General features: G+C 47.9%; 5 protein-coding genes across 5 annotated transcripts; 3 read left to right on the forward strand and 2 right to left on the reverse strand.

The window, feature by feature from the left end:
* Positions 1 to 626: 626 nt before the first annotated feature.
* Positions 627 to 2,219, reverse strand: FOBCDRAFT_145236 (uncharacterized protein; the record flags this gene model as incomplete). The annotated part of the gene is made up of 2 exons (XM_059608212.1): positions 627 to 783; positions 820 to 2,219. 2 exons carry the CDS (start codon positions 2,217 to 2,219, stop codon positions 627 to 629), a joined length of 1,557 nt encoding a protein of 518 aa, XP_059465864.1.
* A 1,242-nt stretch (positions 2,220 to 3,461) lies between these two features.
* Positions 3,462 to 5,946, forward strand: FOBCDRAFT_190086 (uncharacterized protein). The gene is made up of 2 exons (XM_031190563.3): positions 3,462 to 4,857; positions 5,227 to 5,946. Exons 1-2 carry the CDS (start codon positions 3,645 to 3,647, stop codon positions 5,841 to 5,843), a joined length of 1,830 nt encoding a protein of 609 aa, XP_031034548.3. The 5' UTR covers positions 3,462 to 3,644; the 3' UTR covers positions 5,844 to 5,946.
* On the reverse strand, positions 5,935 to 7,935 carry FOBCDRAFT_190090 (S-adenosyl-L-methionine-dependent methyltransferase). Its single transcript, XM_059608682.1, has 4 exons — positions 7,702 to 7,935; positions 6,527 to 7,650; positions 6,374 to 6,482; positions 5,935 to 6,323 (listed from the first exon to the last, which is right to left on the reverse strand). The coding sequence occupies exons 1-4, from the start codon at positions 7,819 to 7,821 to the stop codon at positions 6,138 to 6,140; spliced, it is 1,539 nt and encodes a 512-aa protein (XP_059465865.1). The 5' UTR covers positions 7,822 to 7,935; the 3' UTR covers positions 5,935 to 6,137.
* A 1,179-nt stretch (positions 7,936 to 9,114) lies between these two features.
* Positions 9,115 to 18,476, forward strand: FOBCDRAFT_323202 (uncharacterized protein; the record flags this gene model as incomplete). Its single annotated transcript, XM_031190564.2, has 2 exons — positions 9,115 to 9,427; positions 9,478 to 18,476. 2 exons carry the CDS (start codon positions 9,115 to 9,117, stop codon positions 18,474 to 18,476), a joined length of 9,312 nt encoding a protein of 3,103 aa, XP_031034549.2.
* Positions 18,477 to 19,590: 1,114 nt separating this feature from the next.
* Positions 19,591 to 21,348, forward strand: FOBCDRAFT_144634 (cytochrome P450; the record flags this gene model as incomplete). Its single annotated transcript, XM_031190565.2, has 5 exons — positions 19,591 to 19,719; positions 19,786 to 20,083; positions 20,135 to 20,251; positions 20,309 to 20,703; positions 20,755 to 21,348. 5 exons carry the CDS (start codon positions 19,591 to 19,593, stop codon positions 21,346 to 21,348), a joined length of 1,533 nt encoding a protein of 510 aa, XP_031034550.2.
* Between the last annotated feature and the right edge of the window lie 61 nt (positions 21,349 to 21,409).

Consider the following 21,409-nt stretch of genomic DNA (forward strand, 5'->3'; position numbering starts at 1 on the left):
TTATACGCTGTTTCCAGTCTATTGACAGCTCTGGATTAGCTGGATGCCTAGCTAGCATCCTCGGCGTCGTAGTTGGGGGCCTACTATTGGCCAAACCTTGAGGATTCTAGACCTCCAAAAAGGTACTCGCCAATGCTGGACTTGGGCTTCAAGAAAAAGGACTGGACGAATACCGGATTAATGATGGAAGATTCAAAATACCGAAGCCTAATTCGACCAAGAGGGTGAATGGTCAGGCGAAGATGGCATGCTTGCTTCTCTCACATTATGTGGAACATAGATGACAAACGCGTGGCGCTTGGTGGAGGTGAACCAATATAGTATCTCTTCAATTAGCCTTCTTGTTGGTTCTGAGCATTAGGAACTCGAATGTTTTAACATTTAAAGGACTTGTCGATGTCTTCGTTCAAGTTTATGTGCGTGGGTCTTGCGAAAAGGCCAAGGCTCCCCCACCGGTTCGACTTAGCCGAATCAATTGTTGTCACCATCTGCTTCACAAACATTATCTAATCCTTCATCCTAGGCTTTCATGATACACACTGCTCTTGGGAAACTTTCTCCCTTGTAACTAAAATGAAACCCAAATTCTCTAGCAACGTATGCCGTGCTAATTTGATCACTGGCCTTTATGCCTTCTCTAAATCACTAGGCCTCGCCCATAAGCCCTCAGGTTCAGCACCCTTCGCAACCCTCAACAACTTTCTCTTCTCCCTCTGCTCATTATACGTATCCAACCACTCCTTAGAATGTCCAGCCAAAGGCTTAATCTCATTATTAACACGACTAGAATTCGCCCAGTCCAATAAATCCCTCACATACTCGATCTCTTCACCATCGCCCGCCAAACTATGAAATTTCCTCCCACGTCCCTTGCTAGCAACACGCTGATCATATTCCTGTCGCAAAGACTGAATACCGGGTAGAGAAGTCTTTCCAGTGAGTACTCGGGCGAGAACTTGTGCTTGGAAATCAAAGAGGGAGAATGTCGCGGTGTAATATGGTACGCCGATGAATGAGAGTGATGGATCTTCGGTGTAGAATATGTCTTTGTGGAGGTTATGAACCATGTTTCCCTCAGAGGTTATGAGAATATCTCGCGTTGCGTTGTTGGCGGATACATCATCGTGGTGATATTGCGCGAGGAAGGGGTACGATGTTAGGTAGCCGGTAGCCAAAACGACAGCATCGACATCATCAAGTACCTTTCCATCACTCAAAAGAACTCGACTCTTCACCCCTCCAGTATCTGGGTCCTTCTCCAATACAAATTTCTCAATCCCTCCAACATGCTCAACGCTCCCAGGGAACATCGAAGGCGGCAAGTCAAAGTCACCGCCCCTGGTACTCTGAACAACCCTCTTCGCTGTCTCACTAGTCTCACGGCAAACATCATACGCTGAGGCTCCCCCACCAACAACCAATACAGTCTTTCCTTTAAATTGCTCCGGTCGACGATACTGCTTAGTGTGTATAACATCATCACCAAAGTGAGCTTTCCATTCAGCAAGACCAGGAGTATCCGGAATGCGGGGGAGGTTATAATGCCCAGTCGCCACGACGACAGCATCGAATTTCCAATTCCGCTCGATTATTCTTGGTTCCCCTTCGCCTTTGAGGAGAGTTATCGTTCGAATATTCCAGTAGCTTTCATCGTCGCTCTTTTTGACGTCCTCAACGCGTGTATAAAATACTGTTGCATCGTCGACTCCAAACTCTTTGCTCAAGCCTTGGAGATAACTTTGGATTGCTTCATGACCGGTGATATCTTCAGTTCCCTTTGGCCATGGGCCAAGATTGCTGTAGAGCAGACTTGTAGGGACGTTGTTTCGAAGACCGAAATAAGCGGGGCCGGGAGGAGAGAATGCAACGTCGAGATCGTTCCGGTCTTTAGTCTCGAGGGGATGAGCAGTGCTTTGAGTTTTGGTTTTGGAGATGGTTCGGCTTGATGAGAATTGTCCTGGGAGCGAAGTCACATAGTCGCCGGCAGAGGGCTTTTCGCTGGGGTAGTCCGTAGTCGCTGCTCTGGGATCGTAGTGCCATACTCCAGATGTGACGCCAGATCGTTCGAATACAGTGACATCGGCTCCCTCTTTCAGTAGATATGCTGCCGCACAGATTCCGCTGACACCGGCGCCGATTACAGCGACTTTGATGTCAGGGCCGAACTTGGTGGACTCTTCGGGCGAAGGTGATCGATCACCGTTTAGGAAAGGACTCATATTGGCTGTACTGTTTAGGATATACCTGATAATGAATCGTATTGCCGAAAAAGACTTTCTAAATCCAGTCTCTTGAGAGAGTCTACATGGGACGGGGATTATCATATAAACCCCTCAAAACCAGTGGTTTAATATAGTTTCATCCGCAACACCCATTAGTCTTACGATTATCGATACATCTTGTCCGTTTTTGACTCTCTTATCTCCGTTTACTCAGTACAGCTCATACTGTCTCCCTATTGTGTGCGATTGCTGGCACTTGACAGGTCGATAAGACTCCAGTATGGAACCGTTGAGCACGCCATATCGCGAATTATGTCACAAAGGGTATAGTCCAACACTGTAACGCTTGACGTCAATCTAGAACTGTATTGTGCAATTAAATACTATCGATAGCTTAGTAATTATAGATTGTTTGATAATACATCATTTGATAAGTTGAGGCTCATGGCTTGACCCCATATACTTGAGCCTTCATAAGTAGAGTCCCTGTACCTGTCACCTTCGAGGCTTTAACATTCTGGAGAGAACATTATTTACAACTGTTGGTCTTATCTCCAGACATTCCATTACTTGTTTCAGTTGATGCTAATTACTTAACTGATTGCTTGCTGTAAGGTCAAAGTTTAGGCTGCTCACATGCATCGAAGACACGATATTCTTTTACACAATATAAGCTTCTACTCATCGACCTTCCGCAATGATAATTGACGCTGACTTGGAGCTGACTTGATAATCCTCACTGATTCACATGACAAAGCCGATGATCCCTCAACAATATTAAAAACGGAATGACCCTGACCTCTACTAAGGTTATTTTCAAATCAGCTCCATTATTCAGCTTCGGACAATGTCCCAAATCCCGAAAGATGTTTCTGGGCATCTAATAATTCCCGTTGGCCCAATCAAATGTCCTAGGCCACTATACTTGATCGCTGCGCCGCAAAGGATTCGCGGAGCCGAGCTATAGTCATCACAAGCGCACGTAATGATTGCAACTACGGAACAGCTTTTCCGCTTTATATCCCCTATCCAACCTGAGCAGCATCATTTTCTACTATCCATAGCCAATTATGGCTCAATGGTTGCATCATCGGATCTCACAATCATTACATAAATCCCTACCTAGAATCAAGGTCAGCTTATCTAAAACTCCGACTCCACCTATAGGATCCAGTATCAGCTTATAGCATCGCTAACTCCAATCCTTCGTATATCGGGTGGTCAATACCAATCACGATGGTCTTATTCAACCTATATGAGATAAGTCCTGATTTTCAGTTGACGATCTAACCTCAAATTCGGGCCTCGGCAAAAAGTCTAGCTGTTTCCACGTCCCCCTCATTTATCATGAGGATCGCCCTCATGAAACCGGAAGACTAATTCCTCTTCTTCACATCAGACAAATCTCATTATCGACTCAAAATGGCTTCAAAACATTCTGCAGTCGGTCCAAAAGCCTTGGTCTTATCAGCCCTCACCATAGGTCTAGGTATTTTCCTCGCCCGCCCCATTAACCGCGTCACAACCGTTCTCGGCTTCTTCCGCACCCCATCCTCCACCGTAGTCTCTGATGCAGACTTCATAACCATCGACGACACAATTGTCTGCGAAGACGTGCATCTTCACTCTGGTTTACTCTACACAGCTTGTGAAGATTCCTACGCACCGCGGTTCTCGTGGTTTCCTGGTCTGGGCGTTCTGCACGATCCCCTCACGGCTAGCAAGTCGCGTGGGTCTATCCACGTCATAGACCCCAAGACGTTTAAATCGAAAAGATTAGAATTTGAGGGCTTTGAGGGACCTTTTATTACGCATGGTATTGATGTTATTGCTGATCCTGAGGATAAGGATGGGGTTTATATTTTTGCTGTGAATCATGTTCCGAATCCTGAGTACCTTCAGCATGTTGTTGATGGGAAGAAAGATGAGTTTGGCGGAAACAAAGCTGCTTCTCAGGTTGAGATCTTCCATCATCGTGTTGGATCTTCTTCAGTTAAGTATGTCCGATCAATCAGTCATCCTTTGATCCAGACTCCAAACGACATTGTTGCTCTGTCCCCGACAAGCTTTTACGTCACGAACGATCATCATTATCGCGAGGGTCTTATGCGACAGGTCGAGGATATGTACTATGGTGCAAAATGGTCAAACACAATCTATGTTGAAATCACCGATACCACCTCCAAGGAATCGACATCAGGATTCAATGCTTCCGTCGCTCTGACAGGCCTTCATAACAACAACGGTCTCGGCCACGGACGAGCTCCCAACGAAATCGCCATTGGAAGTGCAGCTAGCGGAGATATCCACATATCCACCGTCAAACCCGACCATAGCATCCAAGTCCTAGAAACAATCCCATTCGACGCAGCCGTCGATAATCCCTTCTACTACGCTGATCCATTCGCTAGTGGAGACAGCGACAGCAGCGGTTATGTCTCCGCTGGTCTTTCAAAGGCCTGTGAGCTCGCAAACAACATTGGCATCGATACTGCTACTGAACCAGTAATGGTCTGGCTCGCACAGCGAAAGAATGGAAAGTGGGAGAAGAAGCTTCTTTTTGAAGACGATGGAAAGAGATTGAGGTCTGCGGCTACAGCCGTGTTGATTGGCATTGACCCAAAGCTTGAGGGGGGTAAGAAGAAGGGTTGGTTGTTTGTCACTGGATTCTATTCACAGCATATGGTTGCTGTCAAGGTTGATCTATGATGGCCTCCTGTTGGTGGCGGCAACGGATGAGGCTCATCACTAGCAAATATTGGATCAAGAACTGATAAGGCAAATACTTTCATCGGTTATTGATTGGGAGACGGAGAATTTTGGCGGGTTACGGAAACTTGTCAAAGGCCGACACATACGCACAAGCGTCATGTCAAAGGCTTGTTACGTCATCCATAATCTAGTAGATGATAGATAAAAATCCGAACATTTGAGATTCAATCCATGCCAATTCAATTGATATTAATTCTTGTTTCATCCAGTGTTTGAGCAAAAATGTCTACAGTTGAAATCATCTCTATCTCCACTGCCTTGATGGCATCGGGTGGTATCGCAACCCTCACATTCTTCGACGTGCCAGAGCTTCAATCTCAGCCTGCTTCTCGGTCTCTACCCTCTATCCGATGGCTGTTCAGTCGGGGATCACACGTATTCCCATCAGCCTCACTTCTATCAACCATTGGCTTTATATACTCTGCATCCTCTAGTAACTTCCCAGGCACCGGTCCTCTATACGCTGTCACAACCAACACTGTCAAAGCCAATACATTCTTAACCGCTGCGGCTCTAGCATTTAGCATCGCGCCGTTTACTCAACTCATGATTCCTACAAACTTCACGCTCATCAAGGAGAATAATAAACTTGGTGGGACGAGGAGTGAAAAAGCGTCTGAGTATGACACATCCACGGGTCGGAGTGCTTGGGAGTCTGTTAAAGGAACGGATGAAGGATTCGAGTTCGCGGACTTAAGCGGTCCTCAGGAACAAACGGAGAGGGAGTCCACGGTAGAGGAAGATGAAAAGGTCCGTGAGTTGCTGGAGAGGTTCCGGTGGTTGAACCTCGTGAGGGCCGTTCTTATTGGCGTTGGAGGAGTTGTTGGTCTCTATGCTGCGACCAGCTAATGGCTTATGAACCTTGTTGAATGATAGCTATCTCACTTCGTTCTGATCTCTCTCAGTTTGCACGGTATTCTCACGTATTGTATGTGCAGGGTCGAGGCGTTAAAAGATTATAAAATCAAGATGATGACTCTCCAAACTACCAGGTCCTCCATTAGCTAGTGGCATACTGAATTCACAGATGTAAAGAAACACCGCCAAAACCATTCATAAAATATTCACCCTAGCTACCAACAAAAAATCAACCCGCAAGCGTTTTCATACCACTGAGGTTCACGCCCCTCCAACCAAGGCCCATCACTTAGGCAGAACAGCCTTTCCAGCAGCTCGAGCCGCCTCAAGAGCTCCTTGCAAACCATACTGAGAGTAAACACCGTTGATGCGCTGTGTCGAATTGAGGTTTTTGACAACCACAATCTGGAAGCACGTAGCCGAACCTTGACGGGATGCGATGGTGGAATAAGCCAGGAAAATCTCCCAGATCTGCTCGAGTTAGCTATTTCGTCACCGATTGAGTAATCGGGGATACGTACGCGGAACCACCGTACGCCATATTTGGCTTTGACCTTTTCAGCATTTCCAAGCCAGTTTCTGTACCATCGCCAGAGTGTTCCGGAGTAATGAACGCCAACAGTGTCAACACTGGGCCAGTTAGTGAATACCTTTAAGAAGTTCAAGTAACTTACCTCTTGACCTCGAATCCAGCGCTTTCAAGACATCCAACGTAAAAGGACAACGGCGTCGATGCATCAGCCCCAGGGAAGATATACTTATTCAGGAACAAGCCCCAAATGAAATCCTCATACTGCCACGCCTTTCTCAGCCCCGACAACTGCACATACATCGCCCCATCATCCTCCAGCATCTCATAACACTGACGAAAGAACCCCGTCAACCGCCTCACGCCAACATGCTCCGCCATCTCAAGCTGCGTGATCTTATCAAACTTTTGCTCCGGAATATCACGATAATCACAGCATAAAAGTCTACTCTGCTCCTCGCTCACACCCGCTTTTCTCAACCCATCGTTTCCCCATTGGACTTGATTCCTCGCGAGAGTAACACCTGTGACGTTGGCGCCGTAGTTCAAGCTCGCGAATTTGGCCAAGGTACCCCATCCGCAGCCAATGTCGAGGACTCGGTCGCCGGGTTTAATGTTAATTTTTTCGCAGACGATAGCGAGTTTGTTGTCTTGCATTTCTTCAAGTGTTTCTTCGCGGTCGGGGTCTGAGATTATGCCGGAGGTGTATATCATTCGTGGGCCCAGAAACCAAGCGTAATGGTCGTTTCCGCTGTCATAATTCGTGCGAACTTGCTCTTCATCCTGCGAGCGCAGATGAAGAATGACATCGGGGAAGAAAGTGAATAAAATGTAGTTAAACGTCTCGCTGGTGAAATTAAACGTCGCCCAATCATGTCGATACTCAAATACTTCGAGGGCGTCGGCGTTAAGATCGACCTGGCCAGTGAAGTAAAGCTCAAAAAATTTACTCATGGGGACTTTATGCCGGCCTGTGTATCGCGCGCGAAGCTGGTCGGTTTTGAAAGTGAGATAGAACTCGATCGGTCGGCCGGGCAAATGGACTTTATCGTTGATTCGCGGGCTCAATTTGGACATGAAAGTCCAAATGACGACTAGCACAGGGACAGTGGTGAAGATGGCGAGGAAAAGTGCAAGCTTAAACCCGCCTCCGAGTTTCCATGAGAGCCATTGGGGAACGCCGTAGAGAGCGACACCGAGGAAGATGTTGGACCATTGTTCGTATCCGGGGCCGTCGGCTGGGAGGGGAGCGTTTTTAATAGCGGGAGACTATTCGCAATAATTAGCAGACATGACACTGCGCAATGGGAGAAGACTTGCATTGGTCAAAGGAACGCCCGGATTCTTGCCAGTAGAGAGTACGTCAGCGGGCGCTTTGGGTGTTGGGATAAAGTCAATATCGCTACTCAAATGAGCGCCTCCATTCTGCTTCAGGGCCATGGTCACCGACTCATTCACCCGAAAACATACGAAATAAAGAACGTAAGAATGAGGTGAGAAGAATGAAAAGATAAACACGACATTAAGCGGTCAAGCAACCCTTTTAATCGCACGGCATGCTGAGCTGATACATCAAGCCACCTCGAAATGATGTGAGGCCCCGCCGCATCCGGGCCTCAGGACGTGCGTGCATTGCATCCCTGCCCAAAGGCGAAAGGAGAAGCCAGAATGTAACCGAAATGAAGAGGGATATCATGAAATTGGGACGCGTAATTGGATGCCTCTGCAGCCTGCAGTGTATTCTGGTGCCTATCGTTTTTATTCTGTAGCCTAATTTATTGGCATTTGGGTATGCCACGCTGCGCTGCAATTATCCCGGGTGTGACGTAGGCGGGCGGAAGATATCCCCGGGCCCGAGACAGCTGCAGTGGCGCATTCTGGGGAGATTTGCACGTGCTTCTGTGCTGATTATGGTCAGAAGGTTTCACATGAGACCGTGTCTCTTTGCCGACAACTAGGGAGAGACGTGCCATAGAGCTGGCGTGCTGAAAAGTACCGAGACCTTGCTGTGCCCCCACGAGTAGACCTGGAAGACAACGGTTTCAGGGAGAGATGGAGCCAGGCTGGCACACGGGAGATCGGCGCCAGGCACCATGGTTCTGACACGCTGCGCTAAACTCTATCTTGAAACTTTGACATAGAGTCACGAAAGCATATGGCTGTGAAAAGAATGTGAGACAGCATCACCACATGATGTTTGGAAAGCAAAAGAAATGGCTTCTCGGAACTATATTAAGCAAACCCTCGCTTACACTTATTAGTTTTGTATTATTCGTTGGTTTTATTGACGCGAACTATTCCTTAGGCTAGAAGTGTATGGAACTGTAGGTGATGTTCAATGAAACAGATGATATGCGTCACAGCCAAACTACGGGTGCTAACAAGATCCAGGACACTCGGATTCTGAACCTTATATCTTTGCATCAATATTGACACTGTTAACCCGTCTTGGTAATGGCATCTTGATAGCCTATATCCCGATTTGAAAGCATCGTTGACGTAGAGGAACGCTTAGCGCTTCCTCAGCCAATGATCAAATTTGCAGCGGAACCTTGTTACGATAAAATTGACAACGGCAATGTATGCAGCAGATAAACTTTCAATGTTAGCACCTTTACCTTTCAGAACGTATTTGCATCTTCTTAAACACACTATAAAAGGCCCTGCCTCTTCGCCATTCCCTTTACAACATTCTTCCGCGACAAGAAACACCAAATCCTCCATTACTTCACAATGGATGCATCTCACCAAACTCCAGTGCAGACAATGCTATGCACAGACGAGCAACTCGACTACCTATTTCACCATCTCATCTTACCCGCCAAGGTACCAGGGCATGATGATACCTCAGCATTAAACGAGGAATTCCTCATCAACTTCGTCATCCAAATCCTAGCGCGTTTCGGGGAATTATCAGGCGATGATGATGACCTTGTGGCAAAACACTGCATCTCCATGTTGAAGAACACACGGGATGCTCGAGATTCGAATGGGTATCTGGATTCTAGAAGTGTGCAGAACTCCTTGAAGAGACTTTCAGAACAGGGTAAGTTCTGTAGCAAACCTTAATCAATCCCATTACTGACGCAAGAACAGCGGACGCCGCCTCAATGTATCATATTACGGAACAGAATGCAGGTTTGATTATTCGAAGATTAGAGAGCTCATATTCTTTCCAGACCTTTGAGCTCTCTCCTACTAACAAAGCAGCTATGACGACGAAAGGTCGTCTTATTCGCGAGTTCCCCGCCACCGTGACAGAAGTCTCTGCCAAAGACTTCAACAATTCCTCATTTCAAGAGGTCTTGACCAAGACTCTTGTCAAGATGAGTCATCAGGCTGTTGCGGAAATGCAGCCCAAGGTCAAGAAGGCTCAGCAGATGCACAATGAGGAGCGCGATACAACAGATCCTCGCATCGTCACGGAGCTGTTAACAAGTTTTCTGCGAGGTGCTGGGACACCTGGTGAGATCAAGGCGATTCAGAAGAGGACGCGTGAAGAAGTTTCGTGGAATAATAGTAGAGATCCTTGGACGAGATCACCGCTATGGCTTCTTCTTCGTGTTGGCCTTCAACTCACCATGACGTGTCATCCACAAGGATCACTGGACCTTTACAAGCGCTTTATGGTGTTCTTGATAGCCCAAGCTCTTAAAATTGCCTGTGAAAAGTCGTCATCTAGTGAGATGATCCACTTGATGATTGCCAAGATCTCGAGACGACTTTGCAAGCTTGGGGATATTGAGGATGGAGCATGGCTTCACACTATCAGGGATATTGTCTCGTCGGCCTCTGGAAAGCTGAAGAAGAGATGGATCAACATCCAGAGACGAAACGAACAGCCACTTGACCTCAATGCGCTGGCCGAATTCAACTACGAAGAACATACCGCCTTTTCGTTGCCTGAACTTGACACCTTCCTGGCAACTATCCCCCGGCGACAACATCTACCAACAACAAAAGAATTCAAAGCCAAGCCCATCGCTTTGGCCCTTGAGCCTCTTACCCTTCCCACTATCAATGGTTCTGTCAATAACGGCAGCAAATCTTTCGAGCTCGCAGCCGTCGAGACCTGGGTACAGGGTAACCTCGACACATGGCTTGAACATCACTTAAGCAGCGAACAATCATGCCACGGTCTGAAGACACTGCTTGAGCATTACCACATGTCTGCGGAGAGATGGTATACAGGTCGTCCCGAGGGAATGTCGAGAATGTTTCTTACCCTTGGTGAGATCTGGGTAGCAATCGATAAGATGGCCATCCACCACAACCCTTTGATGTTGAAGTATCGACATGAGATTCCTCGAGAGGTCTTCAGCGATCTCTTACTTCATTCAAAGAGTGACATGGAGCGTTTAAACCGGTTAGAGGAATACCTCGAAGATCCATCCAGGAAACTAAAGCTATCGGCACTCTTATCCTACGGCCAACGACTATCCTTCGCCGTTGAGTACTTTCGACAATCACCCAAGCTCCAAGCGAAGAAAGAGCAGATCGAGCGCAATGCACAACAAGATCGCGATAAGAAACTAAAGCAGTTTCGGGAACTCAAAGCAAAGTACGACGCTATTATGAAGAAATACGACGACATGCAATGCGAGCAGGTCCTCCAAGTTCAACACGACGTGGAGTATTACGTCCATCCCAAGAATAAATGCAGACGCTGTGCTCTCCCCGCCAAAGCAAAGAAGCTCAAAATCGCGCCTCATGAGTGGCCTCTTCCTGCAGATGAGCTTGAGGCCCAAACTTCTGTTTTCGAGATGGACGTCCCCGTCACTTTTGCGGTATGGCGAGATGCTACAGTTTACTTCCTGGATAACATCTTGAGATTTGAATCGTCTAGCGCTGGAGACTATCCCCGTGCATCCTTCCCTTTGACGACATATAAACCACTGAGTCCCTGGTTTGAATCACAACGGCATAGAGTACAACTCCTCTCTGAGATTAAACCGCACTCTCAGACACATCGCAACCAGAAATCTATTGAAACATGTACTGAGGCTGATGTCTGTCTTAACAACGGTCTTCGCTTTCAGTATCATGACAGCTCTAGAAATACCTTTCTGTTCATCTTCAAACCAACGACAGATATTTCAAAGCGCTGCACCATCAAGCTTCCAAGCAGAGCCTATGCTCTGCAGAGATTCATGGCTCGGACATGGCGCTGTGAAAACGGCGAAACACCCAACCAGGCTATCGCGAGTCAGTCGGAGTGTCCAGAGTATATGTCCCTTGGAGAGTTTAAGGCTTTAGCTCTTTTGCCGTATGGATATCGACTTCAGTGGATGAACATCCTTACGCAGCTTGCTATGCCGACGGTTGACTTCAATAAGCCTGAGACTGCGTTATTCCTACTTCAGATGATGCTACAAGCTGGCCCGTTTCACAAAGACGAGACGACAAGACAAGCGCATACTCGACCGACAGAAGTGAAATTCGGTTCGCAGTTGCTGAAGTACTTGAATGAAAGCGTGTCAAGAGTTCAGGAGAATTGGGAGTCGTACACATCACTTTGCTCTTTCACCTGTTTGACTACTCGGCTTCTTGCCATCGCAGACAAGTCTCTGTCAACGCAAATTCTGGAACTCATCACAAGATGCCGAAAGATCTCATACAAATTGGTGATGCATCTTTTGACAAAGGTCCAAGATATTGAGCATCGCACGCAACGGAAGGAATTTATCGAGGCGGCAATACACATTGCCCTTGTTTACATCGAGACGTTCAATTTAGAGGGTGAACACTTTGAACAGGTGTTGGCCGATGAACAGCAAGCGTCTATACTATTGGAAACCTCGATCATCATCCATAACTATGCCGACCTTCAACATCTGCAGGGGGATGCACTGTATGGCATTATGCTCGACCGATACGAAATGACAATGCATAGAGCCCTACCTATTCTGGCGAACGAGATAGTCTCCAAGGGAAGTTTAAGTCTCGATTTAGCCATTAAGCGACGATGGCCTGATTTTGTACGAACCGGTGAATGGTCCTCAATCTCGGATCACTGGGTCACGACAGCTACTGGAAAGCTCCAAGTTCATATTAGCCTTCTCACAGGACAATTATTGGTCAATGGATCGCCCGTATCACGACTCCCTCGGCAGTATGAGACTCATCGAGAGTATCAGAAGCTATTCGGGTCTGCGACTATGGAAGTCGTGCCGAGCAACCTGCCGGGTATGAGCTTCTGTGCGACGAAAATGTTTCACGGGTATACAGTTCATCTTGGTATACAGACAAAGAAGCGCGTTGATGACCTTCTTGTACGTCTTTCCAAGAAGGGCTCGACGTTGGACTTGATACCATTGAGGACCCTCCAAGATCTTCTCCCCGACATCTTCGCTGATAATCACGTTCATTGGCTTGAGGAAGCGTCTGGAGATGTTGAGTTCTGCCACGTCACTGACCCTTGGCCAAGCAAGAATATGGAGAGTTGGCACTTAAGAAAGTCCACTGACACATGGAAGCTATCACTTGGTAAGGAGAGCGTGCTCGTTTCTCCATGGAGTGAGCTTGGACAGCATATTTCGAATATCTTCTCACGTCTTCAGCCTGCTTCGGACCTTCACCTGGTTCTCCACCAAGAAAGCAAGGAACTTGAAATAAAGCTGCCAAAAATTCATCTTGAGTTCACAATCAGGTCAGGGACATCAAACATCAAGTCTCGACAATTCCGCGATATGGAGGTTGATCACGATCAGGCCATTGGAACTCTCATCGGACTTGAGAACAAACTCGTCCTACGACATTCCCATGACTCTCAAGTCAGATCAGCCATCATACCCGAAGGAAACGTGAGCTGTCGAATGTCCACTGGGCACGGTGTCGAGAATCACGCCGAGGTTTCTCTTGACCGTGAAACGGCAAGTCGAGTTCAAACTTACAGACTAGATCCCCTTCTTCGCAGAATCATACCCAACGACAAGGTAGAAAGCAAAGTGTATCTTGCATACCTCCACGCTTTAACATCATATTGCCTCCAGGATCCCTTCATCCAGCGCACAGGAACTGAAGAGGCTCTCACTATTCTTGGTTCTGCCTCAATCAGAGCACCTACGTCCTTCTCCCAAGTGGCGTATACCATGCTGTCAAATATCGCCCAGTTATCGCCGAAGAGGTCATACTATCCCGCCGATCAACGGGAGATGCAGAACATCCGGTGGCGGAATGACTTGAGCTACATATTCCAAGATGACAGATTTGGGAAGGAAGTTCGAAACATTTTTGACAAATATCGCGAAGTCCAGTTCCTGTTTCCCAAGAACCCTCTCTCATGCTTAGAACAACACCGTTCGGTAGATGCGTTGGTGGATCGCGCCATTCTTCGAACATCTGGAAATCGAGTCTCTGGCTTTGGCGCTGAAGACTTCACGACTAAACATGATGTCAATTACGCATCAAGGGAGAAGAGTAAATCATCAGAAAGGTCTACGCGTACCGTAGAGATGGCGTACCGAGTCTACAACAGGTCTGGCACCCTTTCGAGACCGGTATCTGGCAGGCTTGGCCACCGTCTCTTCAGTCTCATGACGGGCGACGAACGCGTCCACACCAGGGAGATCTTGCCGAAAAGCAGAATCGACTACGACTCCTCTTGGCTCCAAGGCCCCGCATCATACCTATCGTCTGTATGGTTTCAGCTTCACAATTCATTCAAGAAGTCAGTCACCTGGTTCGACAAGTTCGAGCTGATGATGTGGATGGCCACAATGTCGTATTCCCCAGAGTACGATGCACAAGTCGGCCAGGCGCTGCTGTTGCTCACCCAGTTCCGATCCTTAGCTGACTGCAGACCACCCGCTGCATCATCATACAACCTATCAGCCGGATGTCACATCCGGGACGAGGACCTGCGTGCCGCGGTAACACCGTATGTAGTCAGTTTCACAAGCAGCCCTGACGCTATATCTGCTCGTCGTTTCGACGAGAAGGGCAGCGAGGTTGGGCAAAGAAGAAGAGAAGACTACAGAAAGAAGCGCTTCAAAGCTGTTGATAGTTTTATAAAGCACCTGAAACGACAATGGCCTACAGATGATCCAGAAGAGCCGGAAGATCCGAACATGGAGTTGGCGACGTATATCAAGATGGGACCTGCCGTGGAAAGTGCCTTTGGAAAGTGGAACCAGTGGCTGAAGAATCTTCGCTTGAAGCAGCATCTGGAAATGGTCGCTTCTTACATGAGAGACGCACCGTCGGGTGAGTTCATACAAGTACCACCATCACTAACAAGGACGTTAATTCCCACGAAGAGATCGGTCTCGAGATTCGTGGCTACTTCAGACCTGTTCTCGTCATCAGGCGTGTTGCACCACAAGACTCCTCCAGCATTAGCTCGACTGCTCATGAACTCAGAGAGGGACAGACATAGCAGCAAGCTCAGTGGTATCATTGACAACCTTGATTCCAAAGCCCAGCTTGACTATGAGCACAGGTATCTGAGAGAGCTGAAGGATAGTCTTTCAAGCTTAGACGGCCATGTTGAATACGAGCTGAAGATGGACCAGCTTCGAAAGCTCCCGGACCTACTCCTGCACCACTTGGAGAAATGCGAATCTCACCTAACAAGGCTTCACGATTATCTAATCTCTTCCCTCTCGCCTTCAAGCACACTCCCGCACACAACGTCTGATGTCCTTGAAGAAGCCGGATTACTTCCTAGGATGTCACCTACTCAGATCCTGCAACAGTTGAGACCACCGCAATGGAAGAGTCTTTCTGCGGGATGGAAAGAAAGCTTAATTCACTACGGAATTGCCATTACCGCAATGCAACGAGCCAAACGCCTAATTCGGTTCCAGTCCAGTCACGTCGATCTCATTCGTGAACTTGAAAACGGTGGCCATCAAAGCTGGAGTCCCTATGACCACCCAGAGTGGCTACTACTGGAATGCGAGAGCGAAATTATGATTCGCGATGTTCAGCAGCAGATCGCTGAACAGATGATCAATCCTCCCGAGAACCAAAACTCAGTGATGCAGCTCAACATGGGCGAAGGAAAGTCAACAGTCATCGTGCCCATCGTCGCTACAGCTCTTGGAGATGGATCGAAGCTGGTTCGAGTCATTGTCGCAAAGCCACAGGCGAAGCAGATGCATCAGATGTTGATCTCGAAGTTATCAGGACTCCTTGATCGACCAGTGTATTTGCTCCCCTTCTCTCGAGACACCAAGATGGATCTCCGAACGGCAGATGCTATCCAGCGTCTGATGAAACGATGTATGGAGGAAGGTGGTGTCTTGATGGTTCAGCCCGAGCATCTACTTTCGTTCCAACTAATGGAGGTAGAATCTCGAATCAGGGGAAATCTGGAAGTCGCGGAAGCAATGTCGCAGACAAGGAATCTTTTTGGTTGCTACTCTCGAGATATTGTTGACGAGAGTGATGAGAATTTCAGTGTCAAGTTCGAACTCATCTACACTCTTGGAAAGCAACGGCCGATTGAACATAGCCCTGATAGATGGGTTGTCATCCAAGAAGTCATGGGCCTCGTTGCCAAAGCTGGAGCGGACGTCAAGTCCAAGTACCCACATTCCATCGAATTCGACGCTCGGCATGTTGGAAGATATCCCCGCTTACGAATCTTACGCCCTGATGCTGAAGCTGAAATCTTCAAACGTGTCACCGAGGCAGTTTGTGATACTGGCATGGCTGGGTTCCCTATTGCACGCCAGCCCAGACGCATCCGAGATGCAGTTCAACGGTACATCTCCCAGCCTGAGCCAACAGCTGCCGACATCGAAGCCGTAGAGACAAGCTCCCTCTGGAACGAAATGACAAGCAGAAATATTCTTCTCCTCCGTGGACTCTTTGCAGGAGGAATCCTTTCATTTGCATTGGGAAGTAAGCGGTGGAGAGTGAACTACGGTGTCGATCACAACAGAGAGAAGATGACCAAATTGGTAGTTCCCTTCCGAGCAAAGGATAACCCAACTCCGCGATCTGAGTTCAGTCAGCCTGACGTGGTGATTACACTCACTTGTCTGAGTTATTACTACAGCGGTCTTGACGATGAGGCCTTGTTCGCGGCGTTTGAGTTGCTTAGTCGATCGGACAATGCCACTCAGAAATACCAAGATTGGGTCAAGACTGCACCATTACTACCGCAAGCCTTCAGGAACCTAGAAGGAGTCAACTTGAGGGATCGGGTGCTGTGCACTACGGAGATATTTTCTCACGTACGATATTCTAAAGCGGCGGTTGATTACTACCTGTGTCATCTGGTATTCGCGAAGGAGTCTAAGGAATTCCCACACAAGCTTTCAGCTTCCGGCTGGGACCTTGGTAAGAAGAAGGATAATCCCACTACAGGATTCAGTGGAACCAACGACTCGCGATATGTTCTGCCACTTGACGTCAAACAGCTCGACTTGCCGCAGCAGAAGCATACAAACGCGCTTGTCCTAGAATACCTACTCCAGCCAGAGAATGGAATCTCATTGATGCCCCAAGAAGCAAAGGGTACCAATTTAGATACCAGTCTCCTTCTGCAGATAGTTTCCAAGATGAGCCCTAATACCCGAGTTATTCTCGACGTTGGCGCCCAAATCGTCGACCTTACTAATCAGGAATTTGCGAAACAATGGCTAGCCTGCTACCAGGATCATAACTCTACACAAGCTGTGGTGTTCTTCAACGACAACGACGAAATCGTTATTATTGACCGTTCCGGCAAGATAGAAGACTTCCAGACATCCCCGTTCTCCCAGCAGCTGGACAGGTGTCTTGTTTTCCTGGACGAGGCACATACCCGCGGAACAGATCTGAAGCTTCCTGCCAACTATCGTGCTGTGGTCACTCTTGGTGCTGGTCTGACGAAGGATAGGCTGGTTCAAGCTTGTATGCGGATGCGAAAGCTTGGGAAGGGACAGACAGTGGAGTTCTGCATTCCTTGGGAGATTGAGCAAAAGATCGTTCAGCTCAAGGGTGAAGGTGCCTCTAGCAGGGATGGAATCTCTGTCTCTGATGTCCTTTGCTGGGCTATCACTGAGACATGTCTTGACCTGAAGAGGGCTATGCCCCTGTGGCTTACACAGGGTGTTAGGTTCTCCAAGCAAGAAACCCTCTGGTCCCGTCTCTCTGACAATGATACCAAGTCTGACGAGTTTCTCGAGGAGGAAGGGCAGAGCTTGACTGAGAGGTATCGTCCCGAGAGAGGCCTCACAAACTGTTCTTCACTCACAGAAGAGCTGAACGACTCCGCCGCAAGAGTCTTCAAGTCCCGGTGTGAAGACTTTGGTCTGAAAAGACTTCACACTTGCTCTCTGCATGAAGAGCAAGAACGAGAGCTCGCGCCAGAGACACAGCACGAGCGCCAAGTCGAAAAGGTCCCTGCCCTGAAGCCAGACACCCATAGTGTCAATAGGCTTCTGCAGGAGTGGATAGCAGATGGCTCGTTCCCAGAGTCATCTACCGCCTTCCGAGCTGTCATGAAACCCGCATTTCACAGTCTGAATAAGACGTCGGCAGCTGTCCACTTTGACGTCAAGGAGTTCCCGGAGACGGTATGGGTGAGTATGGACTTTGCCCATACTGTTAAAGGTGTGTTTAGTGGTAAAAGCTACTCGGACTCTTATCAACGCCCTGTACAGTGGGTATTGACTGGTAAGAACGAGGAGGGTGCTTTTCGAATGGTTGTTATAAGTCCATTCGAGGCCCAGCACTTTCTTCCTCTTATCGAAGAGTCAGAGCACGTCTCTTTGCACCTTTACGCTCCGAGGGTCAACCTTGGTTTTCGACCGCTGGACGACCTTCAGCTGTATTCTGTGGGGAAGAAGGTCGTGGAAGAGATACCGAGAGACATCATTACGTTTCTCAATCTCTTCGCTGGGCAACTTTACCTCTCGTCGTTTGAGGACTACAAGCTTATCTGTGGCTTGCTGGGTTTGGCATGGGATGCTGCGGACGATGGTGCGGCTGGTGGTAGTGGGAGCCAATGTGGTTTCACGAAGAGCCCTGCGGCGTTCCTGAAGGAGCTTTTGGAAAAGGTTAGACAGGACTGTGGGACTATTGACAAGACGGATATGGGAAGGGTTATTGAAGATGTGCGCTTGGTGGAGGGTGACTTTAATAGTAGGCATACTATTTAGTTTCGGTGTGTGGTATGTGGCTTATTGTATGCTCAAGTAAGATTTAAAGTATACACAAAGGGAAAGTAAGTAGATATCAAGGTTGAATGTCATCTGTTTTAAAGTCGTCACAGGACACACAATGAGATCTCCAGGGTGAAATCGTAAAGCTAGAAACACGCTCTTGTTTCCACCATGCCAGACACTAAAATACGTCCCAAACAGGAAAACGATAGGGCTGAAATAAACTTCAGTCTCGGTAAGGAGGTCCTGAAGCTAAAAGGTAATCAATTACCGAGTAGTTATCCCTTGAGGTGGAGGATCGTTTCAGACTTTGCTTACAGGTTCAGCCAATGGCGTGCAGCGCACTATGCACTGGAAGGGGTGGTTTAATTGACCCCCACTCTTGGGCTCTGCGCTTGCAATCTCACTCACGCGTCAGACTGAAATACATAAATTGAGAGCAGAGAGTATTAATTATATAGGCCATGAAGAGCAGCCATGTAGTTACTCTCTCATCCCAATGGCAACAAGTACAACAACAAGCATGTACATCAAGGACAGTCAATCCAGAAGGCCAGTTACCAGCTCAATGTTTGGGCTGCCGAGATGCACATGAGGACAGTTCTCCCCATGCCGAAACCCAACTTTGTACTCCGTACAAAATACCATCTTGCCTCCTGCATAAACCAAGTTTCTCCTGTTGCCTCTACCAATGCTCAGCAGCCTCGAAGAAATTTCAGGATATCCACTCGTTCTTGTTACGAGTAAGGCGCGCGATGCAAGCATCAGCTGTCAGGTCTATCAACTCAAAATAACACTCTCATAGTTCTTGTCACCTAAAGTCTGGCTCAATGAGAACTAGGTCGCATGGGCTAGTGCTTACTTTTGGAGGCTTTAATATGCAGCTATTTGTAGATCCCGAGCGTAGATGCGTCAAAAGCCCTCAATTGGCTATTCTAGAACCAAAAGCGGGCTTCTAATTGAGAGAGCGGCCGCCGTGTTACATCGCTATGCGGTAAATCAGCACCCAGCAATTTGTCAGCCCCAGGAGTGCAGAGTCACAACCACAAAACATGAGCAACGTGAATCTCAAGTTGTATTTCTTTAGGATTGAAGAGACTGCACAGTGATAATGTGGCCATTGGATCTGCCCTTGGTACGAGTGGTAATTTTCGTCGCGTTTGCCTTCTGGCTGCACTTTATCATCAAGACTTTGCTCCGACCATCCTTCTCAGAGTTGCGGCATCTTCCAGGACCGAAAGTAAGTTTTCGTCTTCGCGACCCAGCCGTTATGCATGTGATACCTTCAGTATACTAACTTGACAAGGGCCATCAATTCTTAGTTGGCCACGCCTTGCGCATTCTCCGTGGGTCGGGACCAAATGAACTCTATCTCCAGTGGATGCAGCGGTGGCCGAAGGCACCATTCATACGATGTCTTTCCTGGCTCAACTCGGAGGTGCTCCTCGTCAACAATATAGAGACATGTCGCGAGGTCCTCCAAACCAATGCTTACCGCTTCGCGAAACCGGCGTTCTTTCATACGCTTGTCGGAGAGTTTCTGGGCGTCGGTCTGCTGTTCAGCGTTGGTAACCAGCACAAGCGGTTGAGACGTATCATAACAGGTAAGACCTCTCTTTCGTGAAAGTTATGATCATGAATACTAACTGTAATAGGGCCTCTATCTCGCCCAAGCATTCGGAAGCTATTCCCAACGTTCATGACATACTCTCGCAAGTTGAATAGTGAAATTGATGCTGCGATCCAACAAAGCAGCAACGGCGTCTTGGAAAGTACGTATACACTTGGTGAATTCGCTTCTCGGTCATCATCTGACAATCTCCTATCAGTCGAAGATCTGTTTACAAGAGTGACACTTGATATCATCGGTGTTTCGCTAGTTGGTAAGGAACTTCGAAACTTTCGCTCAAAAGTCTCGCCTTTATCATTTGAGCAATGCTACAATGGGATATTGGCACAGCCACTTGCTGGCCAAATCATAAGTTTCATCAATCCCTTCATCCCACTCCGTTGGCTACCTGTATCCGCAAATCTGAACTTTATCAAGGCCAAATCTGCTCTGAAGGGCATGATGACAGAACTGATTGAGCAGCGGACATCCGAGGTTGCAAAAGCAAAGGAGTTGGGTACAGACAGTGGACTATCGGATGATTTGTTGACGAGAATGATTGAAGCAAGTTCTGTTGAGAATCAGAGGTTGTCTAAAGATGAGTTGATCGATATCGTACGCAACTGCCCTGGCCTCCATCGGTAATATCACTGACCGGAATCGCAGACTATGCAGGTCATCGCAGCGGGGCATGAGACTACAGCTAGTGCTCTTTTATGGACAACATATGCCCTTTCCAAAGATCAAAAGTCTCAAAATCGATTAAGGACTGAGATATACAGCATGAATGCCACCGACATGACCGCCAAGTCGATAGACGAACTTCCATACCTCGACAACGTCATTCGAGAAGCTCTTCGCGTGTACTCGCCTACTCTAATCATCCCATGGGAAGCACTTGAGGATATCGACATAGCAGGCGTCAGGATCCCAAAAGGGACCACGGTTCAGCTCGTTCCAGCAATGACGCAACTGAACCCTGAGATCTGGGGTCCCGACGTGGAGACCTTCAACCCCGATCGATGGGACCGTCTTTCTGGCGATGCTTTGAGCCCATATGCCATGGAGACATTCTCAAATGGACCTCGAATGTGTCCCGGAAAAGCTTTGGCTTTGCTGAATATGAAGATCTTGTTGGTTGGGTTGATCAGAGACTTTAAGATCGAGAGTGCTGGAGATGAGGAGATGGAGTTCAGAAACCCGAGCTTGACCTTGAAATCGAAGATGACACTTCGATTTAAGGTACAACGCGTGGGATAAAAGGAGTCTCATGATTAGCAATGACCCAGGGAGGGTTTGACATAGTGGAATAGGGACAGTA

This window comes from Fusarium oxysporum, chromosome IX, assembly GCF_013085055.1.
Source record: "Fusarium oxysporum Fo47 chromosome IX, complete sequence".
Taxonomy (NCBI): domain Eukaryota; kingdom Fungi; phylum Ascomycota; class Sordariomycetes; order Hypocreales; family Nectriaceae; genus Fusarium; species Fusarium oxysporum.